The sequence below is a fragment of the Ovis canadensis genome, chromosome 1, assembly GCF_042477335.2.
Source record: "Ovis canadensis isolate MfBH-ARS-UI-01 breed Bighorn chromosome 1, ARS-UI_OviCan_v2, whole genome shotgun sequence".
Taxonomy (NCBI): domain Eukaryota; kingdom Metazoa; phylum Chordata; class Mammalia; order Artiodactyla; family Bovidae; genus Ovis; species Ovis canadensis.
In genome coordinates, this window is record NC_091245.1 from 228,971,830 (window position 1) to 228,995,125 (window position 23,296).

The 23,296-nt window shown below is 39.4% G+C and overlaps 1 protein-coding gene across 1 annotated transcript; it reads right to left on the bottom strand.

Annotated features, from left to right (window-relative positions):
- Window positions 1-273: 273 nt before the first annotated feature.
- On the bottom strand, window positions 274-15,006 carry OTOL1 (otolin 1). The gene is made up of 4 exons (XM_069560941.1): window positions 14,644-15,006; window positions 5,960-6,049; window positions 2,541-2,612; window positions 274-1,298 (listed from the first exon to the last, which is right to left on the bottom strand). Exons 1-4 carry the CDS (start codon window positions 15,002-15,004, stop codon window positions 400-402), a joined length of 1,422 nt encoding a protein of 473 aa, XP_069417042.1. The 5' UTR covers window positions 15,005-15,006; the 3' UTR covers window positions 274-399.
- Window positions 15,007-23,296: the final 8,290 nt, after the last annotated feature.

A 23,296-nucleotide genomic window follows, 5' to 3' on the forward strand; every position in this document is an offset into this window, starting at 1 on the left:
CCACTGTATGTCAACTTTTAGCCTCATATTCATACAGAAAAGAGTTATATACATTTTTATGAAATATAGAAAATATTTAGTAAGAATATATTTATTATAAATCTTCATATTTTATATACAGATATTATTATTTAAAGGATATAAGAAATGCCATTATAATACTAAAATGAAAAAACCTAGCTACAAAATTAATAGATACATGCTCTCAAATATGTGTAAATAGTCTTAAAGGTGATGTCTTAAAGTAGGAATTATTCAACCTAAGTGATATCATTTTTTCTTAATTTTTCTGTATTATTTTTATAATCATGAAAATAATGAAGCTTATTTTTTCCAACAGCACTATCCAATGTTACTTGACTTCTACTAAACCCAAACTACAGTGTTGAAGACATAAGATCATGGTGAAATGCCAGGGTTTTCATCTGGGTACAAAAGGAACCCAGTAAAAATGCTGTCATCCTCAGCGCTGACATACACCCCATTCCAATCCTTTGAAACTTCCAGCCAGACTTGGTCCCCTGCTCTTAATTTCAGGATGATGAAGAGAGAGGTCTGGTCTATTTCATGGCCAGAGAGCGTCTCTCTGGACTTGAACTGCTTCCTGTTCCAGGCCACCAGGCTGATCCGAGCAGGTCGGCCCCTCACGGTGATGTGGTAGGAGAAAACATAGGCCCCAGGAATGCTACAGTTAAATTTCCCAGTGACAGGGCTATAATTCCCTTGGTCATTATAGAGAACCTTGTCAAACTTGATAGGGGCATTGGGAGGAGGGAAGGGCTTGGATAAAGCAGCACTGAAAGCCGACCGTGGGGCCCTGGCCCCCTCCCCCTTGGAGCCCTTGAGGCCCCGAGAACCCTTCTTCCCGATCGACCCCCTGACCCCTTTGCTCCCCAGCTCGCCCTTGGGTCCCACAGGTCCCACGGGACCAGGAGGACCCAACTCTCCCTTTTCTCCTTTGACTCCTGGATCACCTGGCACCCCAGGCAGGCCATCTGAGCCACTTTTCCCTTCCATTCCATTATCTCCTTTGCTGCCTTTCTCTCCTTTCATGCCCTCTTCGCCTTTTTCTCCCTTTCCTCCCCTCTCCCCAGAATCTCCACAGTAGCCCTTGTCCCCCACTTCGCCCTTCTCTCCCTTGGCGCCAGGCTCTCCATTCAAGCCGGGTGCTCCTATAGGCCCTCTGTCTCCTTTGTCTCCTTTGGTACCATTGGCACACGTGTCCCCCTTCAAGCCTTTTTGTCCTTTCACTCCTGTTGGGCCAGTGTTTCCTGTGTCCCCCTTAGGACCAATTCCACCTGAAATGGAAAATTAAAGTCACGGTTAAGGCTCGCATAGGGTATGACCAAGACACTACTATCAGTGTATGTATGTGCTCGGTCGGTGTCCGACTTGTTGCTGCCCCATGGACTGTAACCCTCCAGGCTCTTCCGTCCATGGGACTTCCCAGGCAAGAATACTGGACTGGGATGCCATTTCCTTCTCCAGGGGATCTTCCTGACCCAGAGATCAAACCTGCATCTCTTGCATCTTGCATCTCCTACATTGGCAGGGAGGTTCTTTACCAGCTGAGGCTACTATCAGAGAGCTCACAAAAGGAAATAGAACCTCCTAACTGGAACTGGAAATCTGGTTCTCCCCTGAGCAATGGCAGCGCAGAGAAGACTCTTACACTGAGCCATTCAAATAAAGCTACTCTCTCAACTGAAGCGACTTAGCAGCAGCAGCAGCATCATAAGCAGAAGAGCTATAACGCTACTGAAAAGCAATAGCTTATACTTAGATATTGTGTATTGACTGTTAAGATGAAGTGTTAGAACTATAGTTGCCCATTGTGTTCTATTATACTTTGCATTTTGGCCCAATCAAGCTATTCTCATACATCTCCACATTGCCCATCAAAATCCAGAATCTTCCAGGGAAAGAACCTCAACCCGGAAAAACTGAGGAATCTTTTCCCCAAGGACAGCTAGAGAGAGGAGCAGAGCTCAGATACTTCTATCATTTCCAGACTCCTAAACTAGTGCTGGTGACATTCCACCAATCAGTACACTGAATTGTTAGGAGATTATTAACAGTTTATATTTCCCTTTGACCTCCTTGATAACTTTAAATACAAACAGGAAGAAAATTAAAGTCTATACCGCACATGTGACTGCACACAATAGATATACTGATAAGCTCTTGAGAGTCCCTTGGACTGCAAGGAGATCCAACCAGTCTATCCTAAAGGAGATCAGTCCTGGGTGTTCATTGGAAGGACTGATATTGAAGCTGAAACTCCAATATTTTGGCCACCTGATGTGAAGAGCTGCCTCATTTGAAAAGACCCTGCCTGATACTGGGAAAGATTGAGGGCAGGAGGAGAAGGGGACAACAGAGGATGAAATGGTTGGATGACATCATTGACTCAATGGACATGGGTTTGGGTAGACTCCAGGAGTTGGTGATGGACAGGGAGGCCTGGCATGCTGCGGTTCATGGGGTTGCAAAGGTCGGACACGACTGAGCAACTGAACTGAACTGAACTGATAATATACCTGGTTCTCCAGGCTTTCCTGGGTATCCTGGAACTCCACTTGCTCCTTGGTCTCCACGTTCTCCCTTGAGTCCTAAAATGATACCAAGATTAGCTTTTTTCCAGCTATATTAACCATGATATAACTAACATCCATTTCACACCTGTGTCACATTCCATTGTTTCCTTTATCAAAATGTGTAAAGGTAAAGACAATATGGGAAAAAATTCATTGAGCATCATTAGGAACATTTTATTCCAATTGATGGTAAGCCATTTAAAGGAACCATTTAAAGGATTTGGAGATAGTGCCAAATCTCTTCAGAGAGAGTTCAGCGTTTCCCTCAGCAATCTTTAAGCTTTTCAGATCTCATACAAAACTCATGATATTCTGCTTTACATTACATAAATCTGTTTGTGTGCTTCCTATTATGAATTTTGAATGACAGTTTGAGTTTTCTTTTTTATATTCGTCACAATGCCTAAGAAATAGTGCCATGCACTATATAAGCTGACACAGAGTACAACATTTTGTAATCAGCTAAAACTATTCATGGTAAAAACCCACTTAGGAAAAAAATATTGTCCTTGACATACATAGAGCATCAAGGAAAAGCTGATTTTCTTTTTGTTTGGATGTTTTTCATATGCTCTTTGGGCAAATTATTAAACTGAAAATTCATGTTAGAAAAAAATTTAAAATATCTAGGGGTTTACATATTTGCTGTATTACCACAAACTGAACTTTTATACTGGGCCTGGCCAAAGGCCAATGATATTACAGTACAGCCACTCTAGATTTATTTTAATTGTAAATAATAATAGCAAAAATAATAGTAATAACAATAACTAACTCTCATTGAGCATTTACTTTGCACCATGTAATCTTCCAAACTCTTACCATGAATTTTTACATTTCAACCTTTTTAAATATAATATTAACATTTATTTGATAATAAAATAGTCTCTAATATAACAAGGAAACTCACATAACAAAGCACATTTCATCACCTAGGATTTTTTCATTTCCAAAAGTCTGTAGCAATTCCCATCAAGAAAGATAGAGCAGATATTTTTGTCAACACTTTTATCACAGAAGAAACTTAGGCATGAAAAAGTTTAGAAATCTGTAGAGTCAAACATGATTGTATATAATATGGGTTGGCATCAATTTGCCGGCCATATTATTTATGATATAACCGACATATTTTGTTCCATTTTTTCCAGGGAAAAAGAAACCCTAAACCAAATTGAAAGTCATGAGAAGAGACTCAGCCAAATTTCATAAGACTCGCTAGAGAAATCCGGCCCCCCATACCCCCCACCCCCCACCATAAGCCAGTAAGCAGAGTTTTCTACGTAGCTGGCTCCTCCATTATCACTCCACAAGAAATTTTCCTTGGAGAAGGAAATGGCAAGGAAATGGCCACCCACTCCAGGGTTCTTGCCTGGAGAAACCCAGGGACGGGGGAGCCTGGTGGGCTGCCATCTCTGGGGTCACACAGAATCGGACATGACTGAAGCGACTTAGCAGCAGCAGCAGCACATAATCTTCCTAACTCTTACCATGAATTTTTACATTTCAACCTTTTTAAATATAATATTAACATTTATTTGATAATAAAACAGTCTCTAATATAACAAGAAATCCACCCCATCCCACCCCACCCCACCCCCTACCCCACCATAAGCCAGTCAGCAGAGTTTTCTAAGTAGCTGGCTCTTCCATTATCATTCCACATGAAATTTTAATTTTGGAAATTAACCCATAGGCCATCAGGAAAGTTCTGTATACCTTTCAAGGGAATGTAACTATGAATGGAAGTGAAGGAATAATTCTATTCCCAGTCCTTGTCATATTCATAGCCTGACCTTCACTGCACAGTTATTCTGATCCTCGAGTTCATTTAAAGAGTTTAACAACTCACAATGAACTTACTCAATCAGATAATGATTATCCAAAATGCAGTCATTCTACTCATTTATTTTTTTCACTGTAAGTCTTAAGCAAGAGTCCAAGTGGAAGTAAAAGGAAAGTACAGTTGTCACTTTACAGACTGGCTAAATGAATTTCTACTTTTGATCCTTCATCAAAGCATATTCTTAAGAACTTTATTTTACAATACTTCTCTGTTTTTTTTCTTCTACTTGCAGAAGTCTAACTTCCAAAATGTATGAATCACTGGGGAAGTTCATCACTCATCTTTATTTCATAGAGCTTTCTGCTAACATAATTCAGCCACGGAAGGATTAAATGTTTCCGAGAATGAAAATCGCCTAACTGACAAGTGTGAAGTGGCTCTCTCTTACCTTAGCATCTTTTTTGAGTAATTACTTCACTGAATGTTCTACCAGAAATGAGTTAGGCAGTTCCTGAGCCATGCAGAGGGTGATGTATAGATGATATTAGATTTTTTGACATGTGACACTGAGGCTAAGACATTTACCTTGATGGATAGATGGTATTTCTACAGGCTGGTGGTATTCCCTGAGGAATTTCTAAATGTCCCAATGAATCTGTAACCTTCCTTCACTACCTCAAAGCACTTACAGAGCCAGGGATTTCCCCAGGCAGGACACCCTCTTTGCAGATAAATCTGTGGAATTATGGAATTTCTGAGCTGGAAAGGATCTAGTAAAGCACACAAAATGACAAATCTTCTTTAAACAGAGTATGAAGTAATATCTACTCTAGTCCCCTCAGTATCCAGATGAGGTAAAGTGATGGGTCCAAGGTCAATGCAATTAGCCTGATATCTTCTACTTCAATTCAGTTTTCTTCCCACTGTTGACACCACCCCTGATTTGAGAGTGAGCTAAAGGATATGTTATATTTTTCCTAGCAGGAAGGCCATTTGTCTAAATGGAATATTCTAGAGGATTGCCTGCTGTGATTAATTTTATCTAGTAGGAAGTTAATTTGCATCATAAAGAAGAACTCAAATGGGAATATATAGGAAAAGATCCCCTGGAATTCTCTGACAGTCCAGTGGTTAGGGATCTGTGTTCTACTACAGATGGCATGGGTTTGACCCCTGGTCAGGGAATTAAGATCCTGCAAACTGCAAGGTGCTGGCAAATTAAAAAAAGAAAAGTACACTTCCCCAGAATGTGTATGCCCTGTGGCTCCCCGTCACTGGGTCAGCCAGGTGGACTATGAGAAATAGAAAAGATGTGTGTGTGTGCGCGTGTGTGTGTGTGTGTGCGCGCGTGTGCGTGTGTTGTGAAAGAGAGATTACCAGGCAAGTTTAAAATTCTCAATTGGCTATAAAGTTAATATTTTAATATCAAATGTAACTCACACTATGTCTTACCAAGTTTTTACATTTTAACAACTTGATCCACCTGCAAGAAGCTGGTATTTACATAGCAAGCTGCTCTTCTTAACAATGATGCAGAACATCTATTGAGTTTTGACATGAAATGAATATAATCACCTACCTTTCTCTCCTTTCTGGCCTTTTGGACCTTGGGGTCCAACAATTCCTGGTGACCCTGGGATCCCTATATCACCAGTCTCTCCCTTAAAACCTGGAAATGAGATTTAAAAACCATCAGGGCAGGAAAATTCTCTTTTGAAATTCACTAGTTCAAAAAAAGCAGTCACTTTATTGAGGCCAATGACTATCAGAGTCCTAATGATAAGATCTGGGTGAGAATAAACTATTACAGAGTTCTAAGGACAATATTTTTGTCTGATTTGCAATTTTGCACTACCTGAATAGATAAATTGAGCCCATTAGTATTTGTCACTGAATTCATGGCAGTGATCAAATGATTCAGAGAAGCAGTACTATATCAAACAATATGAACAAAATATTATCTGACTCTTAAGCTCATGTGGACTGCACTTTCAAATAAGAAGTAAAACCAGAATACCTAACAATGTAGGTTTTCCCATTCCTTCTCTTATGCACTGACTCAGGAACCACTACAAAGTCCTACACACCAAACATCTAGCTAGGTGTCAGGAATCAGCCATCAACATTCCAGCAGCCCCTTTTCCCCCATGGAGCTGAGAGCCCATAAAAGAGAAACATGAGCAAATAACCACACAAATAAATAGAAATGGCTACATTGCTATTAGCAATGTGAAGAAAAGAAGTTCCTATTGTAGATTGTGGTTAAAAAAAAATTAACTTATGGGATCAGAATAGACATCCTGGGGAAAAAAGGGGGCATTAAGCTAAGACCCAATGAACAAATTAGAATTTTCCAAGACCAAAAAAAAAAAAAAAAAAGAGTATTTCAGGAAAAACAGCAATGGAAAAGACCATGAACAGATCTAGTAATCAGGGTAAAGAAGGCCAAGGGGCAGATGGTGCGGGGTTCATAAAGTCACCAGTTCCTTGCTTGTCCCAGTAGTCTGGATCCCTTCCACTTACCTGGGCCACACAGAGACCCAGGCCAAAGACAGTTATCCTTCCTGCAACCCCAGCCTTGTTTAAGCATAGGAACTGTTTTGCAACTCCTGACTGGAATAATTTGTGGCCAGTTTCTTTGAAAGTTAACCCTATAGATGAGTGTACTCAATTAAATTGTAATCTTTCATCTGAATTATTATAATTAATGCTGATAGAATACAGAAAATTATATTCAATCTGTTGAATTTCCTTTTTGAAAGAACATTGTATTTGTTTGGATGAAGCACTTTAATAAATTGCTTGCAATAGAGGTTAAGGCTGAAGGCAGGCTTAAATGGTGGTTAAGCTTCTCTGTCTAGAAAAGCAGGAAGAACAGAAAGGAAAGTAATGGAGAACAAATTGGGGGTGAGGGGGGACAGAAGAAAGCAAGGTCAGTTAGTCACTGTGCAATAACCCCCTTCTTCATGACACCCAAATGCCTAATGTGGTCATGAGGGAAATGATTAAGGCAGTGTCCAGGTTGGCACAGGGAGCACAAAGCAACTGTCTGCAAAGGTACAAGGGGTACTGGGGCTACTCTTCCATCTACATCATGGTTGCTGCTACTGCTGCTGCTAAGTCACTTCAGTCATGTCCGACTCTGTGTGACCCCATAGACAGCAGCCCACCAGGATCCCCATCCCTGGGATTCTCAAGGCAAGAAAACTGGAGTGGGTTGCCATTTCCTTCTCCAGTGCATGAAAAGGAAAAGTGAAAGTGAAGCCGCTCAGTTGTGTCAGACTCTTAGCAACCCCATGGACTGTAGCTATCCAGGCTCCTCCATCCATGGGATTTTCCAGGCAAGAGTACTGGAGTGGAGTGCCATTGCCTTCTCCAACATCATGGTTAGTTTAGTGTAAATACTAGAAGGCTAGACTTAATTGAAGAGCTGGGGCTGGAAGCTGCAAAAATTGAGTTTGATTCCAAGTTGAACACTCTCAGGTTATATGACCTCTAGAATTACATAAAACTCTATGAAATGCAATTAAATCATCCATTGACAGGTAATAATATTTTAAACATTTTCTACAAAGATGAGAAACAATAACGTGCTTAAGAGTTCTTGGCACCCAGTAGGTAGCTCAGTCGTGTCTGACTCTTTATGACCCCATGGACTGCAGCATGCCAGGCTTCCCTGTCCACCAACTCTCAAAGCTTACTCAAAGTCATGTCCATTGAATCAGTGATGCCATCCAACCATCTCATCCTTTGCTGTCCCCTTCTCCTCCTGCCTTCAATCTTTCCAAGCATCAGGGTCTTTTCCAATGAGTTGGCCCTTTGCATCAGGTGGCCAAAGTACTGGAATTTCAGCTTCAGCATCAGTCCTTCCAATGAATATTCAGGATTGATTTCCTTTAAGACTGACTAGTTTGATCTCCTTGCAGTCCAAGGGACTCTCAAGAGTCTTCTCCAGTACCACATTTCAAAAGCATCAGTTCTTCAGTGCTGTACCTTCTCTATGGTCCAACTCTCACATCCATACATATCTACTGGAAAACCAGAATTTTGACTATATGGACTTTGTTGACAAAGTAATGTCTTTGCTTTTTAATATGCTGTCTAGGTTTGTTATAGCTTTTCTTCCAAGTAGCAAGCATCTTTTAATTTCATGGCTGCAGTCACCATTTGCAGTGATTTTGGAGCCCAGACATCTTGGAGTGCAAAGTCAATTGGGAGTTAGGAAGCACCACTATGAACAAAGCTACTGGAGGTGATAGAATTCCAGCTAAGCTATTCCAAGTCCTAAAAGATGCTGCTGTTAAAGTGCTGCACTCAGAATACCAGCAAATTTGGAAAACTCAGCAGTGGCTACAGGACTGGAAAAGGTTCAGTTTTCATTCCAATCCCAAGAAGGGCAGTGCCAAAGACTTGTTCAAACTACCACACAGTTGCACTCATCTCACATGCTAGTAAAGTAATGCTGAAAATTTTCCGAACTAGGCTTCAACAGTATGTGAACCAAGAACTGCCAGATGTTCAAGCTGGATTTAGAAAAGCCTGAGGAACCAGAGATCAAATTGTCAACATCCACTGGATCACAGAAAAAAGCAAGAGAATTCCAGAAGAACATCTATTTCTGCTTCATTTACTATGCTAAAGCCTTTCATTGTGTGGATCACAACAAACTGTGGAAAATTCTTAAAGAGATAGGAAGACCAGACCACCTAACCTGCCTCCTGAGAAATCTGTATTCAGGTCAAGAAGCAACAGTTAGAACCAGACATGGAAGAGACTAGTTCCAAATTGGGAAAGAAGTGCATTAAGGTGTATATTGTCAGCCTGCTTATTTAACTTCTATGCAGAGTACATCATACTAAATGCAGAGATGGATGAAGCACAAGCTGGAATCAAGTTTTCCAGGAGAAGTATCAATAATCTCAGATATGCAAATAACACCACCTTTATGGCAGAAAGTGAAGAGGAACTAAAGGAGCTCTTGATGAAAGTGAAAGAGGAGAGTGAAGAAGCTGGCTTAAAACTAACATTCAAAAAACTAAAATCATGGCATCCAATCCCGTCACTTCATGGCAAATAAATGGGGCAAGAATGGAAACGGTGATAGGTAGCTATTATCATAACTGAATTAATGACAGAAGCTGGAGATAAAAGTTTCAAATGGAATTTTACCTTTGCAAGATATTAGATACAGCTGTATACTTCAAAATACTTTCATTCAGAAACTGTAAAATTAGGTTCATGATTTTTTTTTTTTTTACTTTATTTTACTTTACAATACTGTATTGGTTTTGCCACACATTGACATGAATCCACCACGGGTGTACATGCGTTCCCAAACATGAACACCCCTCCCACCTCACTCCCCATAACATCTCTCTGGGTCATCCCCGTGCACCAGCCCCAAGCATCCTGTATCTTGCATCGGACATAGACTGGTGATTCGTTTCTTACATGATAGTATACATGTTTCAATGCCATTCTCCCAAATCATCCCACCCTCTCCCTCTCCCTCTGAATCCAAAAGTCCACTCTACACATCTGTGTCTCTTTTTCTGTCTTGCATACAGGGTTGTCATTGCCATCTTTCTAAATTCCATATATATGTGTTAGTATACTGTATTGGTGTTTTTCTTTCTGGCTTACTTCACTCTGAATAATCGGCTCCAGTTTCATCCACATCATTAGAACTGATTCAAATGTATTCTTTTTAATGGCTGAGTAATACTCCATTGTGTATATGTACCACAGCTTTCTTATCCATTCATCTGCTGATGGACATCTAGGTTGTTTCCATGTCCTGGCTATTATAAACAGTGCTGCGATGAACATTGGGGTACATGTGTCTCTTTCAATTCTGGTTTCCTCGGTGTGTATGCCCAGAAGTGGGATTGCTGGGTCATAAGGCAGTTCTATTTGCAATTTTTTAAGGAATCTCCACACTGTTCTCCATAGTGGCTGTACTAGTTTGCATTCCCACCAACAGTGTAGGAGGGTTCCCTTTTCTCCACACCCAGCATTTATTGCTTGCAGACTTTTGGATCACAGACATTCTGACTGGTGTGAAGTGGTACCTCATTGTGGTTTTGATTTGCATTTCTCTAATAATGAGTGATGTTGAGCACCTTTTCATGTGTTTGTTGGCCATCCGTATGTCTTCTTTGGAGAAGTGTCTATTTAGTTCTTTGGCCCATTTTTTGATTGGGTCATTTATTTTTCTGGAATTGAGCTGCATAAGTTGCTTGTATATTTTTGAGATTAATTTGTCAGTTGCTTCATTTGCTATTATTTTCTCCCATTTAGAAGGCTGTCTTTTCACCTTGCTTATATTTTCCTTTGTTGTGCAGAAGCTTTTACTTTTAACTAGATCCCATTTGTTTATTTTTGCTTTTATTTCCAGAATTCTGGGGGGTGGATCATAGAGGATCCTGCTGTGATTTATTTCGGAGAGTGTTTTGCCTATATTCTCCTCTAGGAGTTTTATAGTTCCTGGTCTTACATTTAGATCTTTAATTCATTTTGAGTTTATTTTAGTGTGCAGTGTTAGAAAGTGATCTAGTTTCATTCTTTTACAAGTGGTTGACCAGTTTTCCCAGCACCACTTGTTAAAGAGATTGTCTTTACTCCATTGTATATTCTTGCCTCCTTTGTCAAAGATAAGGTGTCCATATGTGTGTGGATTTATCTCTGGGCTTTCTATTTTGTTCCATTGATCTATATTTCTGTCTTTGTGCCAGTACCATACTGTCTTGATGACTGTGGCTTTGTAGTAGAGCCTGAAGTCAGGCAAGTTGATTCCTCCAGTTCCATTCTTCTTTCTCAAGATTGCTTTGGCTATTCGAGGTTTTTTGTATTTCCATACAAATCTTGAAATTATTTGTTCTAGTTCTGTGAAAAATATCGCTGGTAGCTTGATAGGGATTGCATTGAATTTGTAAATTGCTTTGGGTAGTATACTCATTTTCACTATATTGATTCTTCCGATCCATGAACATGGTATATTTCTCCATCTATTAGTGTCCTCTTTGATTTCTTTCATCAGTGTTTTATAGTTTTCTATATATAGGTCTTTAGCTTCTTTAGCTAGATATATTCCTAAGTATTTTATTCTTTTCGTTGCAATGGCAAATGGAATTGTTTCCTTAATTTCTTTTTCTACTTTCTCATTATTAGTGTATAGGAATGCAAGGGATTTCTGTGTGTCGATTTTATATCCTGCAACTTTACTATATTCATTGATTAGCTCTAGTAATTTTCTGGTGGAGTCTTTAGGGCTTTCTATGTAGAGGATCATATCATCTGCAAACAATGAGAGTTTTACTTCTTCTTTTCCAATTTGGATTCCTTTTATTTCTTTTTCTTCTGATCACTGTGGCCAAAACTTCCAGAACTATGTTGAATAGTAGCGGTGAAAGTGGGCACCCTTGTCTTGTTCCTGACTTCAGGGGAAATGCTTTCAATTTTTCACCACTGAGGATAATGTTTGCTGTGGGTTTGTCATATATAGCTTTTATTATGTTGAGGTATGTTCCTTCTATTCCAGCTTTCTGGAGAGTTTTTATCATAAATGGATGTTGAATTTTGTCAAAGGCCTTCTCTGCATCTATTGAGATAATCATATGGCTTTTATTTTTTAATTTGTTAATGTGGTGAATTATATTGATTGATTTGCGGATATTGAGGAATCCTTGCATCCCTGGGATAAAGCCCACTTGGTCATGGTGTATGATCTTTTTAATGTGTCGTTGGATTCTGATTGCTAGAATTTTGTGGAGGATTTTTGCATCTATGTTCATCAGTGATATTGGCCTGTAGTTTTCTTTTTTTGTAGCATCTTTGTCAGGTTTTAATATTAGGGTGATGATGGCCTCATATAATGAGTTTGGAAGTTTACCTTCCTCATGACTTTTTAAAGTTATTACTTTTCTACAGTTATTACTTATATCACAGTAGATGATACAAATGTAATATATGTAATGTATGTATGTTCACGTGACCAAGAACTAACAGATAACAAAAAAAATAAATAGTTGGGTTTGAGCAGGTTTATTTTCATTTTCAAGTTTGTTTAATGTTATTTTTATACAACATTAAACATTGCACATTACTGCAGTGCTTTTGACAAAATCATGGTTGCCAAAGAGGGAAGGGAATTAGGGAAGGATAAATTAAGAATTTGGGATTAGCAGGTACAAACTAGTATATATAAAATAAATAAACAACAAGGTCCTACTGTATAGCATAGGAAACTATATTCAATATGCTATAATAAACCGTAATAGAAAAATATGAAAAAGAATATGCATATATGGGCTTCTCTGGTGACTTGGATGGTAAAGAATCTGCATGCAATGCAGGAGACCCAGGTTCAGTCCCTGAGTTGGGAAGATCCCCTGATGAAGGGAATGGCAACCCACTCCAGTATTCTTGCCTGGAAAATTCCATGGATGGAGTATCCTGGTAGGTTACAGACCAGAGGATTGCAAAGAGTTGGATACGACTGAGTGACTAACATTTTCACTTTTTTCTTTTCATATATATATATATATATATATATATATATATATATATATATATATAAACTGAATCACTTTGCTATACACCAGAATCTAACACAACACTGCAAATCATCTATGCTTTAATTAAACAAATAAATAATACAAGAAAACAATGTTTTTGAAACACTGGTAAAGTTAGAACAAATATCTATGAATCTCAAAAACAGGATCCTATCAGGTTCAGAATATTGCACAGGATAAGAAAAGACTCCTACTATAGCTAACCAGAAAAATAAACACAGTTTATTGAGCATGTGTTCTATTCTAGGCATCACACTGAGACCTTGTATATGACCTCATTCAGTTCTCTTGACGACTCCATGAAGCTGCCATTATTCTTACCCCATTTTACTATTTTAGAAACTGACACTTGGATTGCTAATGAAGTTTCCCCGAGGTAGGACCGTGACAGCTTGACCTTCTGAACTCTCAAGCAGTCTGTCTATGGCAGAGCTAGTCAGACTAAGATCTATGCATGCCCCAGGCAGTCCAATAATGTGGCACACCTTTAGAATATATGTCCTGGGTATTTGGAGTCTCAGCTCTGAGAACAGCCTAGCTAAATCCATCAGTGTAAGACAAAAACCCTGGATGTTACAGACTTAGAAAACAGTTTAGCAACCAGCTGTGTTTACTTGACCTCCCACTCCCTGCAAGCAGCTTTCCAGCCAGACTTGATACTGACAGAAACCCTGGTAAATAATATAATTTCCTCAGTCTCATTAGGTCGCCAGTAATGTTGTGGCAACTCTGAAATCTCGGGACCCCAGACTCCTACCCAGCTCCCTTCCCCTTCAATTTCACCTCTGCATAAACACTGATCACATTTCCCCAAAGGTAACTGCAATAGGATGAAATGAACAAAAAGCTTAATGAGGATGTGGAATTTCTGATTTTATGACTTTAAATCCTTCAGGCAAGACACAACAAATATTTATATGTAATTCTGTCAGGGAATAGTGGATTTGAAACTGACATTCTGGTCTCACTTTTACCTTGAATTTATTGCTGTAGGATATGGGAAAGCTGAAACATAGTACCATAAAACTGAGAGTATATTCGTACTGTATGCATTAAAGACATTTAGAAATTTTGAAATATTTAACCATGATGTTCAGTGAAGACTATTGGGCAAGGAGACAGTGCTGCCTCAGAATTTCAATGAGAAGTGCACTGAATCCTGCCTTTATTCTCCACCTCACAGGTGTTCCGTTGCTAAACCTAACTACAAATTGCATTCCAAAAATCCATCAGTCAGTACACATCCTCACTAGACCACAGAACTTTCACTTCACCTGTTTACATCAGCCACTAATGAGATGATTGCATAATTGGAAGAACTACATACCAAGCTACTGTTGGGAGGCTCAGTCTCTGCTCTGACCAGCACCATCCAATAGAACCTTCTGTAACGATGGAAATGCTCTGAATCTGTGCTGCCCTTTGGCCACTTGTGGCTGCTGAGCTCTTGAAATGGGGCCACTGAAATTTTAATCTAATTTCATTTTAATATTAAATGCTGCACGTGTGACTCTGTTTATCACACTGGGCAGCAGAACCCACTGCATTTGTCACAATGTTACACCTAGGCTTGTCCCACTGGCATGATGGTGCCGAAACCCTAGGGCAATTCCACCACCAATCCACTACCTCTCAACGCTAAGTTTGTACAAATGGGAAATATACGGCTTTGTGTATTTTCAAATACCTGGCTTTCCAGTCTGTCCCGGTTCTCCCTTTTGCCCTGGTCCAGATGAACAACAATCACAGCAATCCAAGAAGAAATCAGCGGTGTCAAGAGTGAGGTTTTTGGAGGGGAAGAGAGTGGCAGCATCAAAGGTAGAATCGAAGACTAAGGGGTCAGGGGTTGGCTCTGCCCTTTCAGCCGCTTCTCTGAAGGGGGCTCCTTCTTCTGGAGGTAGGCCACTGGACGGTTTTGGGCCTTTCGGCATCTCTTGTCCCTTAGATTTCTTTGTGAATTTGGTATATGGTGTGGTCTTGGCTACTGCATCCATACTAGCAATAACCAAAATAATAAAAATGGCACAAAACCAAGAAAACATCCACATGTTTGAAGCTGAAAAATACAATGGGAATATATACACATATCATGTGAGAACCAAATGAAAAGACTGAATGATATAGATATATAACTATATGAAAGGGGTATATATACATAAATGAACCACAAGAATGAGCAGTATGCATAATACTAAATGATTTATCTATTTTATATGTGAATGTATGCTTCAATCATAACAGAATATTTTATTGACAATTCTCTTTCAGTGAGTTCTTTTGGCTCACAGCCCTAGCCAAAGTACTCACTGTAAGGAACATTTGCTTCAATTCTCCTTTCTGGTTGTTTTCCTACTGTTACATGTGCTAAAATATTGTTCTCAATCATTCAAATCATCTTGCCAAATAGAAAACATGATCTATAATAAATGCAACATATAGTCTTACTAGCTCATATATTCTGTGGAAAACAAATAAGTATAAAATCCTGACTGACCTCACTCAGATTTATAGGAATCAAATGCATTCGTGTTAGAGGGAGATTAAAAATATTGAGCTGAATAGGTTATTTCAGCAAACTCAATTATTTCAAGAAAAAAATACTGGTAAAGAGTCCTTAAATCTACTCAGGAAAATGGTCTTGTTGTGACAGCAATCTTTTGGAATCTGTTGTAATAAATGGAGAGAGAGAATGAAAAGTCATAAATTTAAATATGTGCTATATCTTTATATTCTTCACATGTCATTTAACTCTCCGATTCTTTGCTTTATAATTTGAGGGCTTTTTTTTTTTCTGAAAACTCACATTTATCTTTGTATTATTTTAAAAAGCCAAATAGTGGTTATTCTTATTAAAGTTTTTATCAATGTTCACAGGGACATAAGGTTCCTCATGAAATGAAATTTTGATCATAGTATTCCATTCCCCAGCAACTCCTAGCATTCCAGTGACTGCTAACAGATAGCCAGGGTTAGAAACGCATGACTTCTGAACAGAAAAGGAAGACATGATTAGGATAAATAGTAAGAGAGTAAAGAGAGTGGAAATACAGATAGTAACAACATCTACTGTTTATAGAATCCCTACAAAGAGTAGGCACCTTACATTCATCAATCCAATCTGTTCTCAAAGCAGCTCTGCCAGGCAGGTGACACACTCACCTTCACAGATGAGAAAACAGGTGCCAATTGCTTACGTACCTTATTCAAGATCACACAATCTGCGAATTATTAATTCAGAACTTAAATCCAGGTCTGTTTAATATCAAAGCCTCCACCCTTCCCCACAAATCATGTGATGTTTATACGAATGAGATTAAAGGGCAATAAATCCAAGGGTAGGATCAATGAAAGAGCGCTAGAGGAGACAGATATAAATCAAAGCAGATGAGAAGGGATAGAGGATGCTGTATTTCCAACATTATATAAAGATCCAAAAATGCTAACCTTCTTTTAAGCTGCTTTTGCTTCTATATTTATCCTTTCAACCAACATTAACTGAATACCAACAGTATTACAAGCACTGAAAAATTATATGTAGTGACATATGATACTATAGATTAAGCTATGGCCCCTGTTATGGACACAAAGGTCTGTCTAGTCAAAGCTATGACTTTTCCAGCAGTCACGCATGGTTGTAAGAGTTGGACTATAAAGAAATCTGAGCACCAACAAACTGATGGTTTTGAGCTGTGGCGTTGGAGAAGACTCTTGACTCTTGGACTGCAAGGAGATCAAACTAGTCAATCCTAAAGGAAATAAGTCCTGAATACTCATTGGAAGAACTGATGCTGAAGCTGAAACTCTGATACTTTGGCCACCTGATGTGAAGAACTGACTCACTGAAAAATCCCCTGAATCTGGGAAAGATTGAAGACAAGAGGAGAAGGGGCTGACAGAGGATGAGATGGTTGGAAGGCATCACTGACTCAATGGAATGACTTTGAGCAAACCCCAGGAGTTGGTGATGGACAGGGAAGCCTGGCATGCTGCAGTCCATGGGGTTGCAAAGAGTTGGACACAACTGAGCAACTGAACTGAACTGATGGCTTCTGCCTTCAGGGAGTTGACAATCTAGTAGCAAAGAAAAGAAACTACAAAAGCAAAGAGGAAAGTGTGAAGACCAGATGGTTATAAAGCAGCTCTCCAAATACAGATCTTGCACCCCTCCTTCCCCCATCCCTGTAAGATTGAGCACATACACATGGTCACTGTGCATCAGTCAGGTAAACCCAGCCCTAGCCAAAAGCAGACACAAAAATACTCTGCTTAGATGTAATACAATTCACCTTTCATGAGTTCATACAATTGCATTCAATGAAATATTCATTTGTTCAACAAACATTTTCTTGAGCATTTAAGAAGTGTCAGGAACTGTGCTGGGTTATAAAAAATAAAGATAAATAAAATCAGGAAGGATCTTGTCTGCAGTAAATATCCAAATATGGCAAATAGCCAAAGTGCAAAATATGGAAAGTGAAATACTGGACACTTTCAATTTTCTCACCACTTTGCTATAAAAATAATTCAAGTTTGCAAAATGCTATATTAATGCTCTGCCATTGTTTATGTTCTTTTAAGCAAATGAGGTTATATAGGAAAATAACCAGGTTTTTTTTTCCTCACTAAAATATATCTGTATTATTCTTCTTGGCACAGCAAGTATTTTTGATCCTGAAAACATGTTTTGATAGCCCCTTGGTAAACCAGTCCTGAGGCGGCAAACAAGAGATAGCTGTTGAATGGGGGAAGGGAGAAAACTAACACTGAGATCATGACAGGCATTTTCCAGGCAATTTATAATAATTATTACAATTACATCACACATAAACCATGAAAAGTAAGATTTACTATGCCCACATAATGGATTATAAAACTGAGGCACAGAGAGGTTGAGTAGCCTGCCTGAGATCACATTATTAGCCAGCAGCAGAGCTGGGATTAAAACCTAAATCCATTTGACTCCAAAGTCAACCCATGCACTCCTTGCTGTGCTGGGCTGCCTGGGGATGAATGAGTGATCAGAGATGCTGCACAACAAGCCAAGTTAGGCCCTTCACAGAGCCCGCCTTAAGGCCCTGCAGCGGGAGAAGGTGGTTTCTCACAAACAAGAAATGGGAACTTAATGGGAGATAAGAGGAAGAGGAGAGATGAGATGTCTGGCTCTGATCATGGAACATACTAGTGTGGGGCAAAGTTACAGAGGGGAGCACAGCCCATCCGAAAAGAGGCTAAAGATCCACAGCAAGGAAAGAACAGAGCTAACCAATGTTGGGAAGGTGTTTGGTGTCCCTAACTGAGGGTGTGGATTGTCTTCATAAGTATCTTCCCTGTAATGTGGCTTCTTGCTTCCTAATTTAAATGTAGATATTAAAGGATAATGTTATCAGTACTTGAAGATTTGATGAGGCTCCCCAAGAACTTGGAGATGAGGAAAACATGAATCCCTTTCCAAAAGCAATACAGCAAGTGCTGATAGCAACCTGACTGATGGTGCACAGATATTATTTCCTTTTAACTATATACTGTATTCATATTTGTGTAAACACACAAAAACCAGCCCACAAAACCTTCACAATGAGTCTAGCAAGTGAGGGCATTTGACCAAATTTTAAGTCATTAGAACAAAAAACATGACTTAAATGCTGTCTGAAGATTAACATAGATAAAATCTTAACAGAGGTGTTAGAAGCAAAGATCTAAAAGGAGGTTGAGGTCCCCAGTCAACATAAATATCGTAAAAGCCCTTTTATTCCTCCTGAAAGTTTCCCAGACTGTAAGCATTTCAAGAGTAGAAAGTTGCATCTCTTTTGTTTCTATGTCCCCAGGGCCTAGCACAAAATGTATCCCATAAATTTTTTCTAAACTGAAATGAAGTAGTAGATTGCATTATTGTCTCCAATTGTCTCCTATCCTTCCTTGTACTCATACTCTTTGCTATATAGGTTTGTCACGGTCTCTCATGAGGAATGAGGTCTATACTCCAATCCTTTGACTTTGAGTTCAGCCATGTGACTTTGGCCAGTAGAATGAGGTGAAAATAACAGGGTACCATTTCCAAGTCTAAGTTTCAAGAGCCCTTACATGTTTCTGTTTGCTGTCTTGCACTTTGGCCATTGCCATGAGAAGGATATGGATGGCTGAGCTTACTTGTCACAGAAGAGGATGAAAGACACACAGAGCAGAGCTGGCCAAGGTAAGCTGCTCCAGCCCAAGACAATCTGGATGAAAGTCCCCACCTGATCCACAGACATGTGACTGAATGCAGGTGAGACCAGTTGAAGCCAATCTCGACTGGACAACCCTCACTGATCCCACAGATATGTTCCAGTTTTCTACCACTGCGTTACACAGTTCCTCAAACTCAGTGACTTTAACCATTTTACCAGAACTCATAAAGTCACGGGTCAGGAATTTGGTTGGGAAGATCCTCTGGAGAAGGGAAAGTTGTGTCTGACTCTTTGCAACCCCATGGACTGTAGCCCACCAGGCTCCTCTGTCCACGGGGATTCTCCAGGCAAGAATACTGGAGTGGGTTGCCACACCCCCCTTTGCGAGATCTTCCCCAACCAGGGATCAAACCCACATCTCCTGTGGCTCCTGCATTGCCAGCAGATTCTTTACCACTGAGCTACCCGGGAAGCCTGAGGTCCTATTATAAAGGATTTTAAAGATTCTCCAGTATTCTTGCCTGGAGAATTCCATGGGCAGAGGAGGCTGGCAGGCTACAGTCCACGGGGTTGCAAAGAGTCAGACACGACTGAGTGACTATAACTCATTCAAAGATACTTCAACGTTGAATGCCCCATCTAACCTTGAGATTCTGTGATGTGGTTTTATAACAAAATTTTATCAATATATGAAAATGAATTCATATCATAAAATTGCATTCTAAATATAAGGGATGTTACATTTCTTCTAAAGCTGTGTTCTTTAAGTTAGTGCCTATGTTCAGGAGGATGATTTTTAAAGATGTATTAGTTCTTTTCCCAAAATAAGTGGAAATTTAAGTTATATATTTATACCAACTTATTAATGTGTATTTGTAAGATGATTAGAAAGTTTTATGTTGATGCTAGGGCCATGAATTTAAATAAATTTAATCAATAACTAGCAAGTAATATAGTATAAAGACTAAAAGTCACTGGCTTCGTAGACTGTGAGAGATTGTGTACTCTTCAGTGAGAACTGAGTACACGATTCAGATCTATTTATGAGCTGTTTGATTGGGAGCAAAGTCTTGGCTCCTTGTTTTTTAATGGAGATAATAATAGTAGATAAATCTTGTACAGTTGTGAAACTTAATGATAAAATGCATGAAGAGCTCTTAACACAGTGTCCTTGGTTGTTGCTGTTGGCTATTATTTTTAGTTAGGATTAGAAGTAACTAAATTAACTAGCCAGAAATAGTATTTTAAAGCAATGACAAGTATTTCCTGTTCTCATACTGTGCCAGATTGGCATTTGGCACCATTTCCAACCCTTTTTATTGTCTCCCCTTTATCTCAGGGACTCAAAGTCTGAAAATCATTTTTCCCAGAATCTTTTTCCATCAAGGATCCAGTTTAGTCTCTGCCAGTGAGAAACATTTGCATGGATGTGGAAGACCTTCTATTGACCTTGTGAACTTTGGCAAAATCGAAGTTTTGCAGTGTTTTCTGGTACAACAACATGATTCCCTGCCTATATGATTCCATGTAGGTGGCTGTGACCCTCACTAGCAAAGTTCCGATTCTCTAAATGCTGGTGACAAACTGGAGAGCTAGTGGCAGTCCTTTCTGCCCTGTCCTCCTTCCTCTTCAACAACAGCATGAACACTTAATTACTTGTATCAAATCCCCTCCTGCCTGACACACCTACAGGGGTCCCAGACTAAATCCTGCTATATTCTTCTTTTTTCTCCATTTGCTTTTACTTATACTTCTCTTAATATAAACTCTTAGTCTGCCAGCTTTAGCCTGTTTTATATCCAAAACAGGATATTCTCTTTTTTCTTAAACCAATCACTCCTCATCCATCCACAATATCTTAATCTCTTAGAAATTAGCTGGATCAAATTATATCCCCAAAAATTTTGTCAAAAGATCCTCCCACAATGTTCTGAGCCTGAGAATATATCATCCACAACAAGCATAAATCCCAGGTGCATTCTTGAATGTTGATTCCAGTATAAATATGAAAGTTTTTTAAATAATTTTAGGCACATGGATAGGTGTTAATATGCAGCTGAGCTGCAACAGTAATGACCTTTTAACCTTATGCAGAGAATTATTTCTCTCTGACACTTGTATAGTTATATAAGATTATAAGATGGACTTTTATATATATAACATTCCTTTCCTGTGTGAACATTTTAGTTTCTCACAACATTTCATTATGACCAGTATTCCGTGATGTATTCCTTATCATATCCATGTTTCACATTCATTCATCCTTTAATTCAGTCAGCAAATGTTTATTAAACACCCTTTCTGTATAGACATACTAAATGAAGGAGTTACAGAATAAAATATCTGCTCCCATAAAACTTGCACTCCACTGGGAGAAATAAACATCTGATGATAAAAATACAATATTTCAGACTGTAATAAGTGCTGTTGATGAAATAAATAGGGTTATTTGATAAAGAGACGGCAACCCACTCCAGTATTATTGCTTGGAGAATCCCATGGACAGAGAGGTCTGGTAGGCTACAATAAATGGGGTCACAAAGTATCAGACATGACTGAGTGGGTATGCACGACAAGGAAAAATTGTTTCAGACAGATGGCTAGAGAAAGCCTACCTTAGGAAGTGGTACTTAAGATAAGAAGGCCTGAGGAAGGAGCAGTGACAAATCAGAGCAGCCAGTCTCAAGAAGAGCAAGAAGAGCCTTCCAAGCATCAGGAAACAGGTGTGCCTTGTACAAGAGAGAAAAGGAAGGCCAGGAGGCCCTGACTGTATGGAGTGAGAGAGAGGCTATGTGATTACCCAAGATGCATTTAGTTTGTTCACTTATGTTGTCCATCATAAGGGTTTGGGGTTTATCCTATAAGCTGTAAGTGACTGAAAGTGAGAGGAGGGGAGAGACCCTAGCTGCTGTGCAGAGGATGATTGCATGTGAGTCAAAACAATGATCAGTGAAAGCACATGGGAGTTGCTGCAGTCCTGACAAAAAGAGCTGAGGGTGGCCTGCAACAATGTGTTGACATTAATTCACCATTCAAAGGCCAACCCATTCTGGAAAATAATTCTTACTTTAATTTCTATATGAAAAGTGTATTGTGTAACTTATTAACAGTTCAGTTAGAATTTAACTTTCTATTTAGACTCTAGGGGGTTCTTAGGATTGTGGTTTTACTATATAAGTTCGAGAAGATGAGCATAAGAAGAAAGCAAAGTATGAGTCTATGCATGGGAAATCTCCTAAGGAATATGACTAATATTATTTTCCTTTAGAAATACAGGGTGAGGTTTAGCTACTGGTCAAGGTTTTAGGTTAAATTAGACAATGACAATAAATCAGAGATAACTTTGTACTGGGCAGCACAACCGAGACAAAAATGCTTGCATAAAAATGGTGCTTGTTGAATTTTGTCTCCCTGATACCAAAGTAATTAATTCCCAGCTTCCCTGAGTGGATTTTAGGAGTGAAGTGAGATCTCAGCCACAACGTCAGCTTTTATAAAGCTTGAGATATTCCTCTGAGAGGCTCCCCCTGTGTTGAGGAATGGACAGAAAAGAGGAAGTGTTGTGAGTGGCCTGAGACCCAGTCAAGAAATAGAATGACTTCAGGACTTGTTCCCAGGCAGGCTCCTATTTCCAACACATGGATTGTCTTCTGGCCCTGTGACGATTGTTATTCCCCTAGTTACTGTAGTTATGGCCCTATAACGATTGTTATTCCCTTAGTTACTGTTGTTATGCATTTGGTTTTGGTGTTTTTGCTCAACTTTATTTTTCTGCATAAATCTTCCTTGTATAACCATATATAAGGACACGCCGCCATGATTAAAGCACACTTGTTCCACTAGAGACTTGGGTCCCCCACGTCCTTCTTTACTTCACCTTCTTTTCATCGACTCCTGTCCCCAGGTTCTGGTCTGTGAAGACCATAACAAGTGGTGCCGGAACAGAGACCTGGAGTACACGCTTGACAAGCGGACGGAGTGACTGTGGACCTACTGAGGTCAGTAAGGGCGAGGTTATGGGATAAACGGCTGGAAAGCCCCACCACTTTTCTGCTTTGTGTCATCATTTATTTAACGTTCAAGGACTCTCAGTTTTGCATCAGCGGATAGAGGCTTATCTCCAAACGGTAATTGAACATAATCTCTGGTTCCCTGATAAGGTAGTTTTGATTT

Excerpts from the sequence above, each read along its gene's own strand:
- OTOL1 (XM_069560941.1), bottom strand. The coding sequence starts at position 15,004 with ATGTGGATGTTTTCTTGGTTTTGTGCCATTTTTATTATTTTGGTTATT. Across the intron at positions 6,050-14,643 it reads GGGACAGACTGGAAAGCCAG|GTTTTAAGGGAGAGACTGGT; the intron begins GTATTTGAAAAT and ends TCTCATTTCCAG. Across the intron at positions 2,613-5,959 it reads AGGCCAGAAAGGAGAGAAAG|GACTCAAGGGAGAACGTGGA; the intron begins GTAGGTGATTAT and ends GTATCATTTTAG.